Here is a 26,423-nt window from a genome sequence, read left to right on the forward strand (position 1 = left end):
GTATGGATGTTAATGGGGAGTCCCATTATACAGGAGGGCGGTGCAGCAAGTTAATAACAGGTTAATAGACTGGAATTGACATTGGTGAAGCAAGGAGAATTAGCGCACTGGACTTTATTGCTTGTCCAGAAATGAACTGGTAAAAGGCATTTTACTGTATGGAGATTCTATAGGGTTGTCGGATTTCCTTCAGGGTTGGGTTATGGTAATTAGGTAAAAGGTAAAGTCTCCTGGTGTGAGCACCGAGTCATGACCAACTCCTATGGTGACATCACGCTGTGACGTTTTCTTGGCAGACTGTTTTTGCGGGGTGGTTTGTCATTGTCTTCCCCAGTCATCTTTACCCCCCAGGAAGCTGGGTACTTATTTTTACCAACCTTGAAAGGATGGAAGGCCGAATCAACCGTGAGCCGGCTACCTGATCCTGCAACCTTCAGGTCATGAGCGAGAGCTTAGGACTGCAATCTGCTGCCCTAACACTCTGTGCCACACGAGGCTCTATGGTCATTCGGTCTATTTTTTTTTTAAATGTGACATCCAGGCTTCTGCACACTAGCGACTGCGATAGCGCCACGAGAAAATAGCGGCAATATCACAATTTTGCTCAAGAGATGTCTGAGCATCAGCGATGCCTTTTCTTGCAAAACATCGCTGCGGCTTTCAATTTTCTCGTGTTTAACAGCAGGAGATTCTAATGTTTAAAACGGACCACATAAAAAACGTAGGTTTGAGCATGGTGACGCGATAAAACAGCCTCTATGAAAAAACATCTGTGATGAACAAAAAAAAAAGGCCAAAACGCAGAAAGACGACATGCTGCGATTGACAAATCTCACATCACCACATGAATGAGAACATTAAAAGCGCAGGTTTCATAATTCTACGTTTTCTATCACGCCAATGATCAAAAACACACCATTTTCGCGCACGTTTGAAGACACCCTCAAGGAGGGCAGACTGTCCCTTACCACAGGGCAAATAGGAAAATCACAAGGACTATAAGCTCCATGTGGGCAAGCAGAATACCCACAGCTATAGGCAAAGCAATCACATGGCAGCCATTACATATTACCCACTCAGCATACTCCTAAAATGCCCCAAAATGTCATCTGTAAGTACATTAATAGTTTTTGGCAATTTGAGGGCAGTTATTACTTTCTGCAACTCAGATTACATTTTGGATTTTTTTCCCCAACATGTATAATTACACTTGGTCACAACTTACAAGACGCACTCCTTAATTTCACATACCACAGATCTACGTGCCAGACTGTTTGAATGTTCTCCAAGCAGCCGCCTCGCACTCCTGTGCCCCCGAGATGCACTGATGACTCACCATGCTGCGCAGATCACCACTACATCCGCAGCTTCCAAGTCTTACCAGAGGGTTAAATCCCACCATGATCCCTGTCATGGCACAAATATAACAAACAGGGATAAGCACTGAAAGATACGTATGGGAGAACGGCAAGACCACCGTAGACCGAGGAGATGATGGACTTACATACACTAGCTGCCCAGAGGAATTCTATATAGCTACAGCAGCTAGTTTTATGTAGGACAGTGTTAGGTGCACAGCTTAGTAAAGCGTATCACACAAGAGGCTTAGATACAGTGGTTCAGCAGCTATGATGGGATTAGATATGTCACCATTTACAAGAAAAGGCTTCCCCTCTCCCTGTCCTCATGGATTCCTATAACCAGATCTGATCAGTCAGAGTAATGTGTTCTCCTGTAAGGAATGCACCCAGACTTCCCACATCACATTTGGCCTCCATACTCCCTGGAGCACATTCTCTCTGCATAGTGATGTCTTTTCCCATGTTGAGGTGGAGTAGAGGATGACGAGCTCTACGAGTGTAGCCAAGACTTGTACTGAGATCATCTATGAATTCCAGTCCCCGGGGCGGCCACAGCCCAATCACAAGTAATTTGTCTTGGGCTCATTACTTATTCATTTGTAATGGGTGGGAGGAGTATAAATTAGCACAATAATTGAGAATACTGTATGTCAGGACAGAGCGGGGAGGGAAGTCACCCAAACAGACCCCGACAGAGCAAATGTAATATTCTCTATTGATCCCTGTTCTCAACAAGCATCCTAATAGGCTGGTGTTGGTGGTACATACAGGTTCTTATGATTGGGGCGTGATCCATTCAACAGCAAGTGTTAAATAACCCCCACATACCTCAGAAGAGTCAGGTCAGCAGAAAAAACAGGTGACATTACCATGGTTCCGCAGGGGCGGTGCCCCTTACTGACAGAGCCAAATTTTGGAAATCTGACATGCGTCGTTCAACATAGCATAACTCCGTAAAGGTTTTGCATATCCAAATGATTCTGACATTGTTTTTTCGCCACATGTTGTACTTCATTTTGGTTGTAAAAAGACCGATATAATTTGGGTATATTTATTAAAAAGTACCAATATCGGAAAAATGTTCAAAAAATTGTAATTTTTTCACATTTTCAACTGTAATATCTCAAACATGTCCAAACATACTGTACAAATTTTTGATAAGATATTTATTTCCATCTGTTTACTTTATTCTGAATGCACACTTGAAAAACGTGTGGTTTTTTTAGCCATTTATAGGACGTACAAATTTAACATTACTTTTCAGCATTTTGAGGAACACTTGGCTTTCCTGCACCAAGCCAAGTTTGTAAAGGCTCATGAGTGTCAGAATAATAGATACCCCCCCAAATGACCCCATTTTAAAAACTAAACCCCTTAATGTATTCACTGAGGGATGTCATGAGTATTTTGACCCCACTGTTTTTTTTTCAGGAATTCAATTTAGAGGAGAGAAAAAAAAAACTTCATATTTTTGCAAATCTGTCATTTTAAAGACATATTTATTTCCTATAGTTTACATGAAAATGAGGATTTACACCCCAAAATGGATACTCCTGTTTGTCCCGTGTTCAGAAACATACCCATTGTGGCCCTAATCTACTTAAAGGACACATGGCAAGGTCTATAATGGAAGGAGCACCCGTTGGATTTCAGGGCACAACGGAATTCCAGGCCCCATCGCCCACTTGTAGAACCATTGAGTGTCTAAAACGATAAGGAACCCCCACAAATGACCCCATTTTAAAAACTAGACCCCTTAATGAATTCATCTAGGGGTGTACTGCGTATTTTGACCCCACAGTATTTGAATGAATTTAAGCAAAGCAGAAGGAAAAAAAATAACGATTCATTTTTTTTGGCAATTTTGTCAATTTAAAATCTTTTTTTTGTACAGTGTACAAAGGAATGAAGACCTTCACCCCAAAATGGATACCCCCGTTTGTCCCGAGTTCAGAAACATACCCATTGTGGCCCTAATCTAAAGGACACATGGCAAGGCCTGTAATGGAGGAAACACCCATTGGATTGCAGGGCACAACTGAATACATTCCAGGCCCCATTACCCACTTGTACGGAACACCCCCCCCCCCCCCCAACACACACACTCCGCGCCCTTTCCAGCATTCCCCAAATCTTAGATAAAAGTAATGTGAACTGTGTAGTATTTCCAAAGACGGGTAACTACGGAGGCTGGTTGGGATGGATACATGGGGCAATAAAACCGGTATCCCCCCTCCTCTCATGTTTTTTGAGGGTATTTTGTGACCTCAGTAGCTGGTATGGGGTGTAAAAAGTGGCGCTCCATGAGTCTCCGGAAGCTTGCTGAGGTGCGGCGGTCTCTCACAGAAGACGCTCAACAAGCTGCTCCTGGTACTGCAGGAAGGCGAGCGTTCCCGGGGCTTCTTGTAAATTGCGTATTACAGGTGGCGGTCTGAATAACGCCGGGCTCACGTAGCCGTAGGTGGAATCCGCTTGCGGAGGCCCGCAGCAGATCCCAGCTGTGAGCCAGCAGTGACCCTGCGTACGGCCGCGTAATGTACTGCGCATAACTGCCTACTCACACGGGCGGTCATGCGTAGTACTTTTTTTTTGTATTTCCCGCACCGTTGCTTAGTGATGACGCGGGTACCCGCAGCCTGCAGACAATATAGTTGCGTATGGGCTGCGGGTATATCCACGACCATGGAGCACAATGGGCTCTTTGTTGCGGATATCCGCGGTAAAATAGAACCTGCTGCGTTCTCTTTTCTACGAGTGGATTACACAATTCTAACTCACTAATGTGAGCGGAATTGTGTAATCCAATGCGATTGATCTGCGTATTACCGCGGATCAGACACATGCGGAATCCGTAATTCCTATCCGGTCATGTGAGACCAGCCAAAGGTAGATTGCTACCTTTTTATTATGTGACCGGGGACCGCTCAACGAGGCCACCGGTCACTGCTCCAGGCTCTCGGCGACCGTTGATCGCTGGGAGCAAGGAGATTTTAAATTTCCTGGGCTCCCCGACTCCTGCGCATGTGTCCAGCGTTTTGCCGGCGGTCGCATGTGCAGAATCCGGGAAAGTTCACGGAGGAAGATCACGTCGGGTGCAAATACGGAAGCCTCCGGTAAAAAGTTTCATCTCTTCTCACCGATCGCATCGGTGAGGGGAGATGAACCTTTACTTTTTTTTTACTTTTACGTGTTTGCCATTATCCATTGGATAACGGCAAACACGTGACCAGGAACTGCTCACCGCGGCCCCCCGTGAAATCTCCCGTGAAATGAAGGCTCTCGGCTAAGTTTTGTAGCCAGGAGCAGGGAGATTTTAAATTACCCTGGCAATCCACGGCTTTTGTGCTGCACCTGCCATTTTGGCGACATGCGCGTGCGCAGAAGCAGGGGTAAGGTCCACGGATAAATCCGCGGGCCTTAGGTACGTCATTTCATCCTCCCTCACGGATATGATCCGTGGGGAGTGATGAGACATAAGCTTTAACTTTTTTTTACTTTTTACACTTTTTTTTTTTTACTTGAAATGATCTTTGCTCTCCATTGGGTAACAGTGATCATGTCCCCAGTGAAATCTCTCTGCTCCTGGCTACACATGGCAGCCAGAAGCAGAGGGATTTTAAATTTCCCGTGGCTCGAGCCACTCTGTGCACGCGCCCGATCGACATCGGGCACGCATGTGTAGATGGGGACTTTGGGTCCCGGAACACCGGGGACATTGGCAGACCTGAGGTGAGTATTTTCACTTCCCCTAATGGATCGGATCCATGAGGGGAGGTGAAACGTGTACTTTTTTTTTTTAACTAACTTTTTCGCGATCGCTGCTATCCAATGGATAGCGGCGATCGCGGGCCCGGGGACAGCTCACCGCGGTCCCCTTTAACATCTGCTGGTTCCCGGCTACCTTCGGGAGCTGGGAGCCAGGAGACTTTAAATTTGCCGGGGACTGCCGGGCTTCTGCGCATGCGCGTGACCATCGTCTGGCACGCATGCGCAGATAACCGGCGGCAGGTCCAGGAGGACCAGATCTTTGGGGGCAGCGTGGAGAAGGCGGGTGAGTATTTTCAGCTGCCCTGATGGATCCAATACATCAGGGCAGCTGAATCTTTGACTTTTGTTGTACTTTTTTTTAAACTTTCATGCGATCGGCGCTATGCGATCGCAATGCCGGGGAGGGGGGGGGGGGGGGGGGGGGGGAGGGAGAAACACTGCCCGCAGCCCGGGATGACAGCTCCATGCTCTCGGCTACCTGCGGGCACCGACAGCATGGAACTGTCACGTCCTCAGGCAGGTGGGCATTAATCCTAAGAGGACGCATAATACTACATCCTCTAGGATTAAAGCCCACTTACTGAGGATGTAGTTTCCCGATGGGGCCGTTACTAAGGGGGTTAATTCACAGTAGTGGAAGGGAGGCACAAACTGAAACCTTATCCCAAAGCAAACATTGTGACTAATGATAGAAAGATACGTCATTCCAAATAAAGGTGAATGCCCTCACTGACTGACTCGTTACTAATTCTCTAACTTCCCGGTGTCGTACAAACATTAAATTTGGCATGACCATTCTTTAGGTCATAAATCGGAAAAGTAAAAAAAGGGTCACAACGCTATTATTCAATGCCAATTGCAAAAGTATTGGCACCCCTATGTAAATGTACATAATCTATTTCTCAAACTTGGCAGTGTCGTACAAACATAAAATTTGGCACGACTATTCTTTAGTTCCTAAATAACATACATAGTAACATAGTATGTTTGTCTTCATCCAGCCTAGGTCCATCTAGTTCAACCTGTTTTAGACCCCCCTTCTTGGTCCAGAGAAAAGAAAAAAAAAGAAACCAAGTCAATTTAGCTCATTTGGAGGAACAAAAATCCTTCCCAACTCCACAATGGCAGCCAAAGTAATCCCTGGATCATCATTTGAGATCAACAACCCTGCTGGACACCTAATGTCTATAGTCCTCAGGCAGAGAGTTCTACAGTCTCACTGCTCTTACAGTAAAGAACCCCCTTCTGTGTTGGTGATGAAACCTGCTTTCTTCTAGACGTAGCGGATGCTCTCTTGTTACCATTGCAGTCCTGGGTATAAACAGATCATGGGAGAGATCCTTGTATTGTCCCCTCATGTACTTATACATAGTTATTTGGTCGCCCCTTAATCTTTTTTCCAGGGTGAATAATTTGATGCCTCTCTGGGTATTCCAGTCCTCCTATTCCATTTATTAATTTAGCTGTTCTTCGAACCCCCCTCAAGCACTGCAACATCTTTCCTAAGCACCGGTGTCCAGAACTGTGCGCAGTATTCCAAATAGGAAAAGTAAAAGGGGGGGGGGAGAAGTGATACTGTGTAGTGTCCATATATACAGAATAAGGGAATATACTGAGAGTTACACCAGCATATAGGATAAGAGAAGTGGTACTGTGTAGTGTCCATATATACAGGATAAGAGAATATACTGAGAATTACACCCAGCATACAGGACAAGAGAAGTAGTACTGTGCAGTGTCCATATATACAGAATAAGGGAATATACTGAGAATTACACCCAGCATACAGTACAAGAGAAGTGGTACTGTGTAGTGTCCATATATACAGAATAAGGGAATACACTGAGAATTACACCAGCATACAGGACAAGAGAAGTGGTACTGTGTAGTGTCCATATATACGGAATAAGGGAATATACTGAGAATTACACCAACATACAGGACAGGAGAAGTGGTACTGTGTAGTGTCCATATATACAGGATAAGAGAATATACTGAGAATTACACCCAGCATACAGGACAAGAGAAGTAGTACTGTGCAGTGTCCATATATACAGAATAAGGGAATATACTGAGAATTACACCCAGCATACAGTACAAGAGAAGTGGTACTGTGTAGTGTCCATATATACAGAATAAGGGAATACACTGAGAATTACACCAGCATACAGGACAAGAGAAGTGGTACTGTGTAGTGTCCATATATACGGAATAAGGGAATATACTGAGAATTACACCAACATACAGGACAGGAGAAGTGGTACTGTGTAGTGTCCATATATACGGAATAAGGGAATATACTGAGAATTACACCAGCATACAGGACAAGAGAAGTGGTACTGTGTAGTGTTCATATATACAGAATAAGAGAATATACTGAGAATTACACCAGCATACAGGACAAGAGAAGTGCTGTGTAGTATCCATATATACAGAATAGGGAATATACTGAGAATTACACCCAGCATACAGGACAAGAGAAGTGGTACTGTGTAGTGTCCATATATACAGAATAGGAAAATATACTGAGAATGACACCAGCATACAGGACAGGAGAAGTGGTGCTGTGTAGTGCCCATATATACAGAATAGGAGAATATACTGACAATTACATCAGCATACAGGACAAGAGAAGTGGTACTGTGTAGTGTCCATATATACATAATAGAATATACTGAGAATTACACCAGCATACAGGACAAGAGAAGTGGTACTGTGTAGTGTCCATATATACAGAATAAGGGAATATCCTGAGAATTACACCAGCATACAGGACAGGAGAATTGGTACTGTGTAGTGTCCATATATACAGGATAAGGGAATATACTGAGAATTACACCCAACATACAGGACAAGAGAAGTGGTACTGTGTAGTGTCTATATATACAGAATAAGGGAATATACTGAATATTACACCAGCATACAGGACAAGAGAAGTGGTACTGTGTAGTGTCCATATATACAGGATAAGGGAATATACTGAGAATTACACCAGCATACAGGACAGGAGAATTGGTACTGTGTAGTGTCCCTATATACAGAGTAAGGGAATATACTGAGAATTACACCAGTACACAGGACAAGAGAAGTGGTACTGTGTAGTATCCATATATACAGAATAAGGGAATATACTGAGGATGACACCCAGCATACAGGACAAGAGAAGTGGGACTGTGTAGTGTCCATACAGTATATACAGAATAAGAATATACTGAGAATTACACCCAACATACAGGACAAGAGAAGTGGTACTGTGTAGTGTCCATATATACAGAATAAGAATATACTGAGAATTACACCAGCATACAGGACAAGAGAAGTGGTACTGTGTAGTGTCCATATATACAGAATAAGCGAATATACTGAGAAGTACACCCAGCATACAGGACAGGAGAAGTGGTACTGTGTAGTGTCCATATATACAGAATAAGGGAATATACTGAGAAGTACACCCAGTATACAGGACAGGAGAAGTGGTACTGTGTAGTGTCCATATATACAGAATAAGGGAATATACTGAGGATGACACCAGCATACAGGACAAGAGAAGTGGGACTGTGTAGTGTCCATATATACAGAATAAGGGAATATACTGAGAATTACACCCAGCGTACAGGACAAGAGAAGGGGTACTGTGTAGTGTCCATATATACAGTACTGCTTCTCAGTCTTGTATGATGGGTGTTATTCTCAGTATATTCTGTATATAAGGACACTACCCAGCACCACTTCTGTCTGCAGATTACAATCCTCTTGTTTGCAATCATTTCTTCCTCATTAAAGCTCAGCTACAATATATAATCCGCCATTATGTGATTTATCGTCTGAGCAGCAGACCCGGCCCACAGATACATATCATCAAATTTAAATATTTCCATACAAGTTTGCTTTGAAGTGAAAATTACAATTGGTAAGAAACACAATCTGCATGGAGACTTAACATGAGTGATGCCAAATCCTACAAGGCCTCGCATACGGAAGACCGACATGAAAGGGGCTTTGATGTTCTGTAACCGCAACCAACTATTAACCAGATGCAACGGCATGTCGTGTGTCCAGTGCACAGCTGACAGTAAGATACAGTAGGTCCCCAAGAGGACGTCACTGGAAAGGTGCAGGCAAGGAGAGGTGCAGGTACCTTCCAAGGTGGAAGTTATTTAAAACTTTAGTACTTAGGTGGGTGTGGTCAGGGGCGGGGCTTATCAAAACCTATGATTTTACCTCCGTCATTATAAAAATTACAGGGAGCAAGTTGAGCAGCATTTATGCATGCAAAAAAAAAAAAAAAGTTAAAGTTCGTACCATGGGCACAGATTTTGGCTGGAGATCCACTATTAACTTGCAGCCGATTTCATGCTATGTGGTGCTCCCCTCACCTCTTCCGAAGGCTTCTAGTTGCCAGTGCCAGTAGTGGCCTCACGTGACCAGGCTGCTGGAAACCAAAAGTCCCACATAGTATGAAATCAGCTGTGAGTACTCAGCGAATTTCCAGTCAAAATCTGGGCCAAGTGTACGGATTTTGACTTTGGTACATAAACTCTACATAACTTGCCATGGGAATTTCCAGAGCATTTCCGCCACGTGTAAACATACCCCAATGCAGCTTGAGGTATGCTGCCACATGCAGAGTGGCCTCAGTAGTAACAGTGACCCTCACACCCCACAGTGGCCCCAGTATTAAGTGACCCCCTCCTTGTCATCCTCCTTTCTGCTCTCCTCCTGTGGCACCAATGAGGAGAGGTCAGGGGAAGAGGATCCCAGGCGCAACCACTGCAGTCCTGTATGCATCCCGCTGGAATAATGCGGCTCTCTGGCTGATAATCACTTTAATGGTGACCCGACATTCTGAAAGCAGGACAGGCATCCCAAAGGCGGGACAAAAGTCTGCCCTGTTTAGGGACCCTGGGGAAAGCAGGACACGGTCCCAAAGTGGGATGTCTGGTCACCTTAACTTACATGTTTGGGACTCTGACATCTTGACTGGCTTCGGCTTTGCCCGTGTCTACATAGGTTTAGCAATAAACCAATTGAAACTCAACCCTTCCAAGATGCCCTCGGCTCATTAAGGACCCTGGATTTAGAGGAGTCTTGTGTCTGTAGGGCTCCTCTACGAAGTTAGTTATTTCCATCAATTGTTCTACATTTTTTACATTATCCAAATTACAAACGAGCACAGGGTTCATTTCTACCTCGCTTTACTGTGCTCTTGACCAAGGTCATCTTCACCTGCGGGCTTTCCCCAGATGCTCTCCCTAAGGATTAGGGATCCTGCTCTTCTGGACATATGGACATATTCGCAAAGCCTCTCTGGACTTAGCGTGTTGACGCCTGTCGGACGGGTGTTCCACACCAGGTAAGTCCCACCCTTTGTATTTCCACATACTTATGTATTATTTCATAGCAACCTTCTCTGAAGGCCCATTTACACGCAAGGATCACTCGAAAGCCATTGTTTGAGCGATAATAGTGTGTAAATGCTCCCATCTTTCACTCTTCATCTTAATGATGATTTTTAGGTGAGCAAAAAATTCATAGTTCAGCCAGAAAGATAAACAGACCGCATGCTGCGTTTGCTGTCCATGGTGCTGTATTATCCATGGGAGCGCTGATTACATTGTTTTCAGCTTGCAGTCCTGCAGCAGAAGAAAGGAGTTGAATGCAGAGAACAGACCACCTGCTGTTCTCTGCATACAGCTCCTGGAGGCTCATTTAAATACAGATGAAGGTGATAAACTGCTAATGGTCATAAGTGTCCATTAGCAGTTTATGCAAAACTATCGCTCAAAACCTATCTTTTGAAAAATTATCTTTGCATGTAAATGGGCCTTAAGGAATCCTCTAGAACGGAGCGCTAGTCCAGTGATCTTTTCGTTTGTTTCTGCATTACCTATGATGCAGCACTAAATAGCAGCCATGGTGGATGTTGGTGGGGTGAAGAGCATGCCCCTGCATAGGGAGCCAAAATATAGTTAGTGCCGCAGCTGACCATTAGGGCATGTGCACACGGGGTAGATTTACAGTGCACTGTCCACAGATATTAAGCAGATCAGCACCGTTTGGTGCAGAATTCACCCCCTTATTGAGAAAAGGCGGATTCCGCATGTGTGAAAGGCGATAAAAAAAAAAAAAAAAATTTTTTTAAAACCCACACGCTGCCGCTTTAAAATTCCACACCACAGCAGTGTTCGCAGGGGTTGTCTGGGTATTTTCCGCGGCATGTGGACAAGATTTTGAAATTCTTCATCCACCTAACCGCTACTGTAAATACCACGGATTTTGCTTGTGAAGTGTCCGCACGGAAAATCCATGGCCAACTTGCCCCACGTGAACATGGCCTTCGGGTGCTAGGGACTGATACAGGAGGTAGAGTCAGACTTGGAAACCATGGTAATTAAGGAGTATATAGGCATTTTCGGGGAAACACGGTAGCTATGACAGTCTATTAATTTTTGCCCAAAAAGAGGCACAAGGTCTTATACTTTACTAGTAGGTGCGATTTGGGCCCCTCATACCGCTCTCCGAAGATCCGGAGTCCTGCAATCCTCAGCTGCTCATACATCACTTCCTGGTAATGGGATTCATAAGTCCTGCCTCCACAGCACACTGGTTGTTAATTGGCTGAGCTGTGGTTAACCTAACAGTCCGCGTGTTGTGGAGGCGGGATTTATTAATTCCGTAACCAGGAAGTGATGTATGAGCGACTGAGAGACCCGGATCGTGCCCACTATGCCTTTTTTTTTTCCCCCACAAATGTATATCCAGTTAAGGCTTATTTTTGGGATAGGTCCTATTTCTGGGGAAACAGTATTAAGTTTCTGCACCCTTTTTAGGAGAACTATCACTATAGCGCGGGTCTGTATAAGGGCTGTTGAGCCTCTCATTTGATACGCTTACATTATCCTGAAAGACCACCTTGTTTAATCAAATTCATTAGTTAAGTTCTTGTTTTCAGCAGAAGTCCATATCCATGCCATAGAATTTGTGAAACTCATTTGTGCCATACTGCACATTGACGAGCTCGGGGGTAACCACTCAGCATAATGACATCACGTATCCAAGCCCAGAGCAGTGGGTCTCCGAGATATCCTCACATATGATTAGTGTATCACATTCTATTCGTATTTTTGGGCCATTATCAGAGAATAAGCTGCAATAAAATAATGTAAAGGCAGTCTGTTGGTTCAGGACAAAGAACAGTGCGCCCTATAGCTTCCTCTATGCCCACAGTGGGCACACACTGGCACTGCCCAATGTTCCACAGCACAGAAGAATGTCAAATATTCTAGTACAAAGAGCTTGATCTGCATTATGGACACCAGAGGAAATCACATTTTGGAGAAAGACATTCCTCTGTTATATAACTGATTAACCCTTCCTAGAACATGAGGCCACACGACAGCCCTGCCCACCCAACTGCTCGGACACAGGGCTCTGGAAGGGAATGACAGTGTACTTTGCTTCACAAGGGAACCCCAAGATGGCCTCTCCAGATAGAACTGAGCATGCTCCCTGGGAACTTTCTGGGAAGAGGTCAACACCATGGAAGGCTGCACCACAGAGTGCAGAAACTGTCAAGGTACATTCACATGAGCGAGAATCTCGTGCAACTTTGGCGCGTTGAGACAAACGAATTGAACTGGAATAGGTGATTTACATGCGAGTGTGATGTTTCCCATTGAAATCCGTTGGTAACACTTGCAGTCCTCTGACGCTCCCGAGACATGCCTGAGGGGCGCCGCTTCACAGAAGTGATGCAAGTAGTTTGAATTAATACCTTGCATCCGCGTGAAAGATGCAGGTTGGCAAGTGTGATATCGGAGAGCGGAGTAGCGGCTGCCGCCAGAGGGGTGCAGGCAGCGGGAGTCTGAAGCCCTGGAAGAAGAGCCGCTGGTTGGGGAAGGTAGACAGCACCATGCAGAAGAAACAGACCGCCTGCTGCCAGTGAGAGCCGGATGGTGCTGTAGAGCCACCGATGGGGACAGCGAAGAAGCGGGCCTCAGTAAAACCGCTAGGCGTGCACACGGCTAGGGACAACACTAGCAGGCCTGCTATGAGAAGAGCTGGCAATACCAACAGTAATGTGTACATTTTGGGTGCTCCAATCCAGATTATGGGTACTGATTTTTAACTAGTTTTCCAAGATATTACATAAAAAAAAAAGGATTAAAACTGACAAATTCAGAAGTCCCCTAACTCAGCAGCTCCTTATTCAGCATTGCAGCCCCAGTGCCCACTGCACAGAACCTGGAAGGAGCGGTGGTGGGGTATCACATGCCCAACGGGTCCTTTTGGGTGGGAATCCACTAGAATAGGGGGAGTCTTCAATTGCTCTTCCATTTAACCCTTAAAAGGAAAAACAAAAGAAAACCACACCCACCTACCACTTTAAAGAGACAATGTAGTTGGATACAGGAACCAGCTTTTTTTAAAGCCTGAATGGGGTATTGACCACAGAAAGTGAAGTGTTAACCATTTCATGGCTGACCTGTGCATTGTGTTGGGACTAATGCAGTTTCAGCTATTATGGATACAGTTTTCTTAGAGCTTTTATTTCACGCAGATTACAAACTTTCTTATTGTACATAAATTATTAATCCTGGGGTTCAGTGAAAGGTCAAAGGTAACCTGCTTATTATAACATTACTCATTTTTATTTCATTAGCAAATAAATATCGCTGTGCAGCTGTGGCTGCATCATATCCTGAAACAGTCACCACCCACCCCAGGGCTACTGCTGATTGGCCAGCAGAGAGGAGGGCCGTGTGCGACAGTTTCAGCCCCTCCAATGGGACTCTACAATGCAGGTCATCGGAGCTCCTTTCTGGTCCCGCTTAACATTTTCCCACATTTGCTGCTGTTTTAACACGAACAATAACTGAATCTTTGGATAAATCATCACCTTCGGTTTTCCTAAAAATAGCAGATTTTTAAAACATTGCTATTCTCACTTCAGTTAGCTAAACTAAGTTTTACAGCCTGGAATTAGAACACGGACTCGCATAGTTTTAATCCCCTTGGGATTAATTGTCCTCTGGGGTAAAGCAAATATCAGAAGAACCACGCCAATGCCATTCTGTGGCCATTGACTATCATGTCAAGTTGTTTGAATAACACTAATTTGCCTGCACTGTAAAGTCTGCCTACCTAAGTTTGTTGTATTGTGTTGTGTTTAAAAGTCACTAGTAAAGTTTTACCAGGCCTCCACCATTCCAGAGGACCCAAGGTATGATGCACTTGTCCAGTGTTATTAATCCACCATGTATGAATGCTAGTGTGTGGAATGGTGGCGTCACGAACCGACAACTACTACCTCCCTTGTACCTGTTATGTGACATAACATTACAAGTTGGTAGTCACAAACAGGATTTATATGGAACAAGTTAGCCCCAATACCAGCCCGTTAAATGGTTATCCTGGCAAATACTCTAGTAGACCCATCCTCGGTACAGGTCATCAGGTGTTGCTTGGCTTGGGTCTGCCACCCCGGACTCTGGCCGATCAGCTGATCAGGACCCACTGTCAGCTCCGCGGTACACAGGGCTGGAGTGAGAGCAGTCGGCTCTTCTGTTTAGCGGTCGGCACTCGTAATTGCAATGACAGCTGTGCCTGCACTTACAAGTGTCAGCCACTACACAAGGGTCAGAGCTAACTGCTTCTGCTCCAACCTCCATGTACTGCGGAATGGTCAGTGGGTGTCCGATCAGCTAATTAACCAGGGGCCCAAGCGGTGGACCACAGCTGATCAGCTATTGAGGACCTATCCCAAATGGGGTATGTGAAAAAATTAATAGCGCTAGATATGAAATCCGTTTCTTGAACTAGGTCCCAAATTCGGTTTTTAATTATATATTTGGGTCTGTTTTATATTTCATAAAAAGGTATATAGAATGACATTCTTAGAGTTTACAATAAAGATATTATCTATAGAGGTCATGGCACCAGCTCAAGTGTATGCTGATCCTACTAGCGGCAGTTATAAGAGACAAGCTAATGATACAGATGTAGCAAATCACTAAAGGCCCATTTACACTCAAGATCCGTTCAAAACGATAGCATATGAGCAATAATCGTTGAGCGTAAATGCTACTGTAGCATCCCGCGGCAACCGAGACACAAGGTCCACGCTGAGGAGCTGGCAGGGTAGAGGTGTCACTTGTCAGTGGCTCTACCAGACTCCTCCCCAGAGGGACGCATGAACTCTGACCAAAGCACCGCTAGGCCTCTTCCAGGCAAAGCCAAGTGGCAGTTACCTGAATAAGTGTAGTGGACTTAAAGTTGTCACACGTGACGCCATCATTCCTTCACTCCGGCAAATCCTCGGTGGTATAAAGCTGAGTCCACACACTGTTAACCTTGCAAACCTCAATCACTGGGAACGGGCAGTGACTGGCAAATTTTACCATATGCTTTTAGAAACACATTACTTGCACGTGCAGAAAGGACAGAATTGCAGTAGATTGTCAGGGAGAACACAGGACGACACCAGGCCCACAGTCCAAGTTATCTGTGGTGCTTGACGCTCCTGGACAGAGAGACAGACACACACACACACACTCCGGAGGGGGACACAACTCTCCGCTGACACTCACTCAGAACTTGTTTGTAGAACGCTGCACGGCAGACTCCTTCACTCCTTGCACTCCTCAGAGGTGGTGCCTAGGATGGTGGTAATCTGGATACCTCTTCTCCGCTTCCATAACTTCACCATGAGGGTTGAAGGTAACTCCATGTGGCCAGCAATCTCATTCCACTCTAAACCATTGAAGATAGAAGACCCAGACACGTCTCAAATGACTTTCCTTTACAAAACTTAAAAAAGACCACATTATGAGACAGATTGATACTTTCCCAGCCACTTTCAGACATTAATCTTACATGCTGCAGCTGCGCAATACACACTACAGAAGACAAGTTACTTTCCACAGTGCATCCACATTTAAAAACATGACATGTATGACAATTATGGAGGAGCCAGAAATAAGCATTTCGGACCACTACACTACCATCATAAACTCTTGGGCTGAACAATGATTTTAAGGTGAGCTTAAAATCCATCCTTCAGCAGAGAGTAGATAACAGACCACACACTGTGTTCTACACAGGAGTGCTGATTACATTGTCCTGATGTAACACCACGAATGGTGGTACAGCTGAGTGCACTGCCAATTCAGACACCCTCCGAATGGAGGAGATTGCCACCAGGAACGCCACCTTGACATGTGAGGCGACAGTTCCGCAAGGGGTTCAAAAAGAGATTTCGTTGTAGAGCATCCAGTACCAAATTGAGATCCCACACCGGGATATTATATATTAAAGTGTGGACTGATAGAGTATCCAGCGGTTTCTGGAGCAAGATAGTAAGTGCTGACACTTGTGCCTTGAGAGCTGAGTCTGAGCCCCAACTCTAACCCGGCCTGCAAGAAGGAGAGGATCTTTGTAAGTGAGAACTGCATGGGATGCCCGCATTGGCATTCACACCAGGCAAAGAAGTGCTCCCAGATGCGATAGTAGATAGTTGAAGACGACTGTTTCCGCACACTAATCATAGTGTGGATAACCAGATCGGTGAACCCTTGGGCTCTCAACATGGCGGATTAAAACTTCCACGCTGTCAAATGCATTGTTAGTAAATGCTGGTGGAAGAGGGGCCCTTGCAAGAGGAGATCCCTGAGGAGCAGGAGACTCAATGCATCCACTTGTCGACTTGCCGTTATTTCAGCGTACCATGCCTGATGCACCCAATCCGAAGCGATGAGCATCACTAGAATGCGTTACGTCTTGATCTTCTTGATGACCCTCTTTAACAGAGGAAACGGTGGAATAGGTAAGGGAACTGGAACCACGACCATAGGATGATAAGGGCGTCCACTGCTAAGGGCTTGGGTTCCTGGGACCTCAATACAAACTGCAATATCTTGCAGTTAAGCCTGAAGGCCATAAGGTCCATGTCTGGCGGTCCCCAGTGATGACAAAGTTACTGAAAAATGTCTGGATGAAGTGCCGAGTCGCCTGGATCAACTGTTCTGCTCAGGTAGTCGGCGACCCAATTGTCCACTCCGGGTATGTATACTGCTGATGTCTCCGGCACATTGACCTCAGCTTAAGATAAGATGCGGGCCGCCTCTGCCATCAACTGAGTGCTGTGGGTTCCACCTCGTCTGTTGATAATGCGATAGCCGTTGTGTTGTCTGTCTGGACTCAGAGGGGGTAGCCTTGTAATCGAGATGCAAAGTTAAGAAAGTGGCAGATAAATTGCTCTAAGTTCCAGGACATTTATCGGGAGACACACTTCCTCAGTGGATCACAGGCCCTGGGGCATGTGAGGAGGGAATGTTCCCCCTTCCCCCAGCCCGAATGGTTGGTGTTTGTGGTGATCACTCTCCAGTGGAGGAAGAGGAAAGACTAACCCTGAAATATGAGCAGAGGCAATACCCACCACTCCAAGGAGTGGCGGAGCAACTCCAGAGGACTGATCCGCTAGTCCAGCGTCATTGGGTCTTTGTTCCAAAGAGAAAGCAGGCTTCATTGCAGATACCGCGACTGAAATTGTGTGAAGGGTGTGGCCGGAAAGAATGCCAGCATGAGGCCCAAGACTTATCGCATAGCTGATGGAAACAGAGCGCCAGAAGGCCCAAGACCTGACGCTGAAGTGCCTGATGCTTTGCAACTGATAGAGACACGCGTGCGTGCACAGGGTCCAGGGTCATACCCAGGAACTCCCGATGTTGAGGGAAAGAGCGATGACATGGCATAATTCACTGCCAGCCGAATCGTTCCAGAGTGAATAAGGAAATGTGCAAACTTTTCAGACTGGTCGTCCACGACAGGCCCTTGATGAGGATATCACCCAGATAGGGTATGGCTAGGATTCCCCTTGAGTGAAGGAGTGCCATTACGGCTGCCAATACCTTGGTGAAAACCCTGGGAGCCGTTGCCAATCTGAAAGAGAGGGCCCGGAACTGGTAATGCCCGCCTTGAATTGCAAACCTCTGGAACAGTTTTTTCGTTTGCCAAATCGGATCATGTAGATATGCATCCTGGATGTCGATGGACGTCACGAATTCGTAGTGGTCCATGGATGCCATGACTGAGTGAATGGACTCCATACTAAAATGCTGCATCTGCATGTACCTATTCAGTTGCTTGAGGTCCAGTACCAGACGAACTGAGCCATCCTTGTTTGGCATGATAAAACAAAATTGATAGGAGCGCTCAGGCTGAAGCTGTCTGTGCTTAAAATGTTTATAGTATATATATTAAATGTTGCACCATCGATGCTATCCACTATAACATGGAGAGCTGCTGGGCTCAAACAGAAAAAACACCAGGCACTGTGCGGTGCCCAGGGTATGAACCATAAACAGTAGTTAGTCCCACACAAATATTGGGGTAACTTAAACATGCAGTAGGGCCTGCATGTTTTTAAGTTACCCCAATATTGGTGTGGGACTAACTACTGTTTATTCTTTGGCATGATTAGCAGGTTCAAGTAGGACCCTGCAAAGCACCTGGCCTTGCGGGAGCGGGACTGGGACTGGGGGTGGGGGTGGGGGGTAAATAAAACAGATTATGAAACTAAAGATTTTCAATGGTTTCCTTCCCATTGGCGAGGTTTTCACTGATGTGGTGTTGCGGCATGCTCCCTTTCATCTTCCACGTTTCACTACGAAGCCTCCTTTTTATCGCACAACACAAACTTACATTACGATTTTAACATTAGACAGTCCTATTAACTTTCTTGATTAAAAAATGTGTGTTTCTATTGCGGGCGGCAGCAATGTGCGATTCTATTAAAAAAAAAAAAAAAGTTAAGAAAAATCACTGACACTCAAAAATCGCCGCTACAAAAATGCAATCACCCACGTGGAATGAGCTTAACATGGATTTTCTTCCCAAATACTACTGATAAGGACCTATTATCAGGATACGTCATCAATAGCTGATCAACCGTGGTCAGCCGCCGGCTGCTACCACCACAATATATACACGGGTTGGAGCAGAAGCAGTTAGCTCTGACCCTTGTGTAGTGGCCGACACCTGTAAGTGCAGGCACAGCTGTCATTAATTTAAATGCAGAATTGCAGTTACAAGTGCCGACCGCTAAACAGGGGAGCTGACTGCGCTCACTTCAGCCCTGTGTACGGCGGAGCTGACAGCGGGTCCTGATCGGCCAGAGTCCAGAGCGGCAGACCCAAGCCAATCAACACCCGATGACCTGTGCCGAGGAAGGGTCTTCTGCAACGTTTGTGTGGAGAATCCATTAATACGGCCAGACGGACTAACGCCATGTAGACAAACAAGACCCGGGTAGCGGCTACAGAATATTTATTTGCTGAGAAATAAAGATGAGTAATAAGCAGGTTACCTTTTACCGTAGACTGACCTTTCGCTAAACCCCAGGATTAATAATTTACGTACAATAAGGAACAGTTTGTAATCTGCATTAAATAAAGAGCTCTGATCAGTCTTGTGAAAGAGAAGTCTCACAACGACATATAGGTCAGCCATGAAATGGTTAACACCTCACTTTACTAAAAAAACAAAAACTGACTGCCGTTTCCAACTACACTGTCTCTTTAAAGTGATGGGCTTTCTTTTGTTCTTTAGGACATTTACAAAATATACATTTAAAAATAAGGGACCCAGAAAAAGTGGTGGGTGGTCACATGCCGCTCATAAAGCCCCCTCTCCACCCCATCCACCCTTACTGCTTCTTCCAGGTTCCATGCAGCAGACACTGGGGCTGCAGTGCTGGATGAGGAGCTGCCTAGATAGGGGACTATTCAATTTCTCAGTTTGAACATGCATAATATAGATATTTTTTTTAATAAAAGGGTTAAACACACACACACCAATAACCTGGATTGGAGCACCTAGAATTTACACAATGTCATTGTTTGCGTCACTAACCCTTCTCATAGCAGGCCTACTAGTGCATAATGCCCAGCAGGTTTACTGAGGCCGGCTTCACTTACATGTTCCTCAATGTCCCCATCGGTGGCTCTCCAGCACCATCCGGCTCTCACTGGCAGCAGGCGGTCCGTTTCCTCTACATGTTGCCATCTACCTTCTACAACCAGCAGAGAAAAATAGCAGAGGGGTCTCAGCAGCCCACCATAAGCAACACGGCTTGTCACGATAGGGCGATATGTCAATTGGCCAAAAATTAGCATAAGAGCTAGTGTGTGCACGCTCACCAAGGGATCCGGACTAATAGATCCTAGAAAAGTGTCTAGGAGAGCAGCATCCGTTGGAGCAAACCACAGAGGAATTCTGAAGTCTTCAAAAGAATAAAAATCCAATAGCCATCTTTATTGATAAAACAGCTCCATTGACAGAACACAAGCCTGCGACGTTTCGTCCTATGCTTGACAAAGTCCTTTGCATAGGACGAAACGTCCTGGCTGAAGCTCTCCGCTGCTGGTCTAAGTATCTGTGCTTTTCTCCACTGCTACTCCCGGCTGCTCCACCCCCCCCCCCTCTGCAGCGCCTCTGCTGCCGCTACTCCCGCCGCCCCCCCCCCCCTCTGCGGCGCCTCTGCTGCCGCTACTCCCGGACCCCCCCCCCCTGCGGCGCCTCTGCTGCCGCTACTCCCGGACCCCCCCCCCCTCTGCGGCGCCTCTGCTGCCGCTACTCCCGGACCCCCCCCCCCTCTGCGGCGCCTCTGCTGCCGCTACTCCCGGACCCCCCCCCCTCTGCGGCGCCTCTGCTGCCGCTACTCCCGGACCCCCCCCCCTCTGCGGCGCCTCTGCTGCCGCTACTCCCGGACCCCCCCCCCCCCCCTGCGGCGCCTCTGCTGCCGCTACTCCCGGACCCCCCCCCCCCTGCGGCGCCTCTGCTGCCGCTACTCCCGGACCCCCCCCCCCCACGCGGCGCCTCTGCTGCCGCTACTCCCGGACCCCCCCCCCCCACGCGGCGCCTCTGCTGCCGCTACTCCCGGACCCCCCCCCCACGCGGCGCCTCTGCTGCCGCTACTCCCGGACCCCCCCCCCCCCCACACGGCGCCTCTGCTGCCGCTACTCCCGGACCCCCCCCCCTCTGCGGCGCCTCTGCTGCCGCTACTCCCAGGCCCCCCCCCCCCCACGCGGCGCCTCTGCCGCCGCTACACCAGTACCAATATGCATATTTTCATTCAAAAACACCTTGCATTGCTTTAGTATAATTGTGATCCTCAGGCGCGTCAGCGGATCAAAAAAATGTTTCCCATTGATGTCAGTGAGAAACATGGCTTCGTACGGCATGCGAGTGCAACGCGAGGTCTTTAAAAGGTTCAATTGAAAACAATGGGTGAGGCTTTTGGAACGGACATGAAAAATATATATAAAAATGCTGCGATTTTTAGTGTGATTCGGTCTATTCAAAAGAATGGACTTCATATTTGCATGAATTTCATGCACCTTGCAACGCACAAAACTCACACCAGATTCTTGCCTGACAGTTTCTGCCCCCTGCGGTGCAGCAGGCATTCCTTTCATAGTGCGACCTCATCTCCCCAGAAAGTTCCCACTGAGCATGCTCATTTCTGTCCAGAAATCCCGGGGGTCATTGTGAAGCAAACTACCCCCTTTACTTCACTTACTCCTCACAGGCATTCCCTTCCATTACCGTTTCCACGGAGTTGGGTGGGAAGGGCTGTCTTCTACCCTCACATGTTCCAGAAAGGGTTAATGATAATACATGACTATAGCCGCTATAATACTGCCCCCTCATATACAAGACTATAGCTGCTATAAGGCCAGATTCACACAAACATATGCGCACAAGATACACACCAAGCCTCTCACACTAATTGAAGTGGCCAATTAAGTTAATTAATTGAATATATGCCATTTTCTTGAGCAAATGCACAGCTGAACCAGGTGGAACACAGTTAATGTTAACGGACCAGTTAAAAGCAATGCAGTCTATTCTCTATGTAGCATGAGCCAATATCCTGTGATGGGTGCCTATACTATACTGCGCAATAAGTTGGCGCTATACAAGAATTTTTTTTTTTTTACAGTATTTCAATAAACTATAAAAAAATTTTTTTAAAAAGTCACAAAAACACAAGAGGAAAAAACAAACAAACTTCCTGGCTTTCTTATTAAATTCTCATTGAAGCTTTAGCCTGAGGACAGTGTGGGGGCCGCCTGGTACCCTTCAGCGTGATGTGCACGGACACGGGGTGACACGCCACTCCTGCCCGGAGAGGGGCTCATTGTGTCGGTGACGCAGCGGCCGCTCACAAAGCTCCAGTTCATGCTGGCCATAATTAGAACACACAATTAAACAATGATTCTGCATTAGCAGGTCCGGTCAGCAGATCGCGGCCAACAATGGGATGATCTGTGATGCCACAACCCAAAAGTGAGGACAATACATGACAAAGACCTGTGACCTCAGATGAGTCAACCGCATCCCAAATACCAAGAGGCACAAAGCGCGATGTTCTGCAGATCTCCAGAGAGGTCATGCGTATAATCTGTGCCCCAAAGACACGTACGGCCGTGTGGAACATTGGCTCTTCTCCGCTCCGCCTGCATTGTGTTTAATGGATTGTGCGCCAATGTCCAGCGTACGTTACCCACATGTATTAAGACAAACGGTGGCGTATAATTAACGGTGATGACATCACATCAGGTGACAGTTTTGCGGACTGTGCAACGCTCGCAGCTCCTGGATTCCCTCGTTATTAGCCTGAACGCACCTGAACGCCACAGAGCATCACGTCATTCCAATCCAAAACATCTGCTCCAAATACTGGCGCCACCAGGTGGCCAAACAGCTGCAACAACAGGCACAGAACAAAAAATTATTGCTTAGGGTACTACAAGCTCCAGGAACACAGAAGCCGATTACTGACCACCAAGGCTCCGTTCACAAATGCGGTTGGCTTTTCCCGTTGCGTCATAGGAGCAGAGGAATGAAATCCCTGCCGGGAACGGCCGTGTGCCGTGATAGAATAGAGCGGACCCCACTAAGTCTACTCGGAGGGTCCTTCGTGCTTCCATCATGCAGATCTGATCAAAGCAAGGATGGCAAGACCCAATGGATAAGCACAGCGGCTGGCAGTTGGGTGCAAGACGCGGCTGTCCTGGAACTGCAACATTACCTGGTTAGGAAGGGGTTACAGGGAAATCCGAAGAAACAAAGTAACGAACGGCCAAGACAGGCAGCCGCCTCCTGACACTGAGCGCTCCGGGAAGCAGAGCGGCTAGAAGAAACCTGCATCTGTCTGAACACAGCCCTACACACAAACATGACGCACGTGCTCCTAAACCGTGGGGGTGGAACCACAGTAGCTCCGCCCACTTATGCTAATACGTAAATATTCATAGGTAAGTTGGGACACGACCTCTTAGGTTAGAAACACACCGAGTGACCAACCTCCAGCATAGGGAAATACTAAAAGGCATACTCACGTAAATAAGAGAAAAAATGTAAGAAATGGACATTTTTACATATGTCTGCAGTCTGTGTCCATCTGCCCCCCCCCCATATGCTATTTTTTTTAACATGTTCTTAAAAAACACAAAACCCACCACACAAATGAAACAGCCCTAATTATTTTTTTCTGCATCTTTAAAGAAAACACCCCCCCCCCCAAAAAAAAACAAAAAACCCCCACAGCCACACGGATGGCAGCTTTGTGCCTTCTTTCTAACCCCGTTAGTCTCGCTCATAAGTCAGCTCAGAATAGCGCACGGTTTTCATGCAGCGTATAATAACAGCATCAGTCACCACATTCAATAAGTCGGGTTATACGCGGTCCATTCTTTAAATCAGACTCCACACAGACAAAAAAAACTAAGTCTAATGTGCTGGAGCCATATAGTGCAGGACCCTACAACCTAGTGCCTGAGTACATTCCCCTAAGCTCCCCATGACAACACTGCTGGTCTTCAAGCTCCACAGGTGATAGGCTTACCTCTAGGATCTGCACATAGCTGGCAGGGAACCATCCTCGCACCCCATCCTTCTCACCTTCCCACCAGCCTCCATCCAACACCTGCAGAACAGCGAACACCTCCCCAGCCTCAAACTTTAGCCCTTGTTGGTGCTGGTCTCCAGAGAAGGCGTAGAGACTCTTACACAGCGCTCCAGACATGTCCTTTAAGAAGAAGGGATGCAAGGAGATGACCAGCCCCTCCTTCTGCCCACTCTGCTTTCAGCAGGATCAGCTGTAAGGCTTCTCCAGGTTAACCCTTCATGGTCTGCAGTGTGGAGCTTCAGTCCAAGCCTTACAGAATCCAGGACAGGACAGCACAGGACTGGAAGCAGCGCAGCAGCAGCACAGCCCAGGACTGGGAGGGAGCAGTGTGTGAACATAGTGTATACTCCACTCCAGAGCCAATGACTGCATACAGCACAACCCACAGCAGGCAGCCGGGAGGAGGCTGCGTGATCCTGGCTGCCACCCTCCAGTGCATGTCACTGCTGTGTGCTGCACATGACGGGCGGCTGGATCACACCGGATCGGATCCGCAGACAGCATCGCACATAATAGGCTTAGATACAGCAAAGGGTAAGGCATGTGATAGGGTTAGATACAGCAGGCGGTATCACACATGGTAAGGTTAGATACAGCCGACTATCACACATGATAGGTCTAGATACAGCAGGCAGTATGGCACATGGTAAGGTTAGATGCAGCAGGGAGTATCACACATGATAGGGTTAGATACAGCAGGCGGTATCGCACATGGTAAGGTTAGATACAGCCGACTATCACACATGATAGGTCTAGATACAGCAGGCAGTATGGCACATGGTAAGGTTAGATGCAGCAGGGAGGATCACACATGATAGGGTTAGATACAGCAGGCGGTATCACACATGGTAGGACTAGATGCAGCAGGCAGTATGGCACATGATAGGGTTAGATGCAGCAGGTGGTATCACACATGATAGGGTTAGATACAGCAGGCGGTATCACACATGATAGGGTTAGATACAGCAGGCGGTATCACACATGATAGGGTTAGATACAGCAGGCGGTATCACACATGATAGGGTTAGATACATCAGGCGGTATCGCACATGATAGGACTAGATACAGCAAGCGGTATCGCACATGATAGGACTAGATACAGCAGGCGGTATCGCACATGATAGGACTAGATACAGCAGGCAGTATGGCACATGATAGGGTTAGATGCAGCAGGCGGTATCACACATGATAGGGTTAGATACATCAGGCGGTATCGCACATGATAGAACTAGATACAGCAGGCGGTATCGCACATGATAGGACTAGATACAGCAGGCGGTATCGCACATGATAGGACTAGATACAGCAGGCGGTATCGCACATGATAGGACTAGATACAGCAGGCGGTATCGCACATGATAGGACTAGATACAGCAGGCGGTATCGCACATGATAGGACTAGATACAGCAGGCGGTATCGCACATGATAGGACTAGATACAGCAGGCGGTATCGCACATGATAGGACTAGATACAGCAGGCGGTATCGCACATGATAGGACTAGATACAGCAGGCGGTATCGCACATGATAGGACTAGATACAGCAGGCGGTATCGCACATGATAGGACTAGATACAGCAGGCGGTATCGCACATGATAGGACTAGATACAGCAGGCGGTATCGCACATGATAGGACTAGATACAGCAGGCGGTATCGCACATGATAGGACTAGATACAGCAGGCGGTATCGCACATGATAGGACTAGATACAGCAGGCGGTATCGCACATGATAGGACTAGATACAGCAGGCGGTATCGCACATGATAGGACTAGATACAGCAGGCGGTATCGCACATGATAGGACTAGATACAGCAGGCGGTATCGCACATGATAGGACTAGATACAGCAGGCGGTATCGCACATGATAGGACTAGATACAGCAGGCGGTATCGCACATGATAGGACTAGATACAGCAGGCGGTATCGCACATGATAGGACTAGATACAGCAGGCGGTATCGCACATGATAGGACTAGATACAGCAGGCGGTATCGCACATGATAGGACTAGATACAGCAGGCGGTATCGCAGATGATAGGACTAGATACAGCAGGCGGTATCGCACATGATAGGACTAGATACAGCAGGCAGTATCGCACATGGTAAGGTTAGATACAGCAGGGAGTATCACACATGATAGGGTTAGATACAGCAGGCGGTATCGCACATGGTAAGGTTAGATACAGCCGACTATCACACATGATAGGTCTAGATACAGCAGGCAGTATGGCACATGGTAAGGTTAGATGCAGCAGGGAGGATCACACATGATAGGGTTAGATACAGCAGGCGGTATCACACATGGTAGGACTAGATG

At 46.8% G+C, this 26,423-nt stretch overlaps 1 protein-coding gene across 2 annotated transcripts in view; it reads right to left on the bottom strand.

Annotated features, from left to right (window-relative positions):
- Positions 1–24,413, bottom strand: part of GAS7 (growth arrest specific 7) — a 206,752-nt gene extending 182,339 nt beyond the window's left edge. Inside the window, exon 1 of one of the 2 annotated variants that reach the window (XM_066587924.1) lies at positions 24,040–24,413. In XM_066587924.1, the coding sequence (XP_066444021.1) occupies positions 24,040–24,219 (180 nt within the window). In that variant the 5' untranslated portion in view covers positions 24,220–24,413. Of the gene's footprint in view, positions 1–23,223; positions 23,358–24,039 lie in introns of those variants that run through there. The other variant, XM_066587927.1, reaches the window with a different exon arrangement.
- Positions 24,414–26,423: the final 2,010 nt, after the last annotated feature.

Source organism: Eleutherodactylus coqui, chromosome 13, assembly GCF_035609145.1.
Source record: "Eleutherodactylus coqui strain aEleCoq1 chromosome 13, aEleCoq1.hap1, whole genome shotgun sequence".
Classification (NCBI taxonomy): domain Eukaryota; kingdom Metazoa; phylum Chordata; class Amphibia; order Anura; family Eleutherodactylidae; genus Eleutherodactylus; species Eleutherodactylus coqui.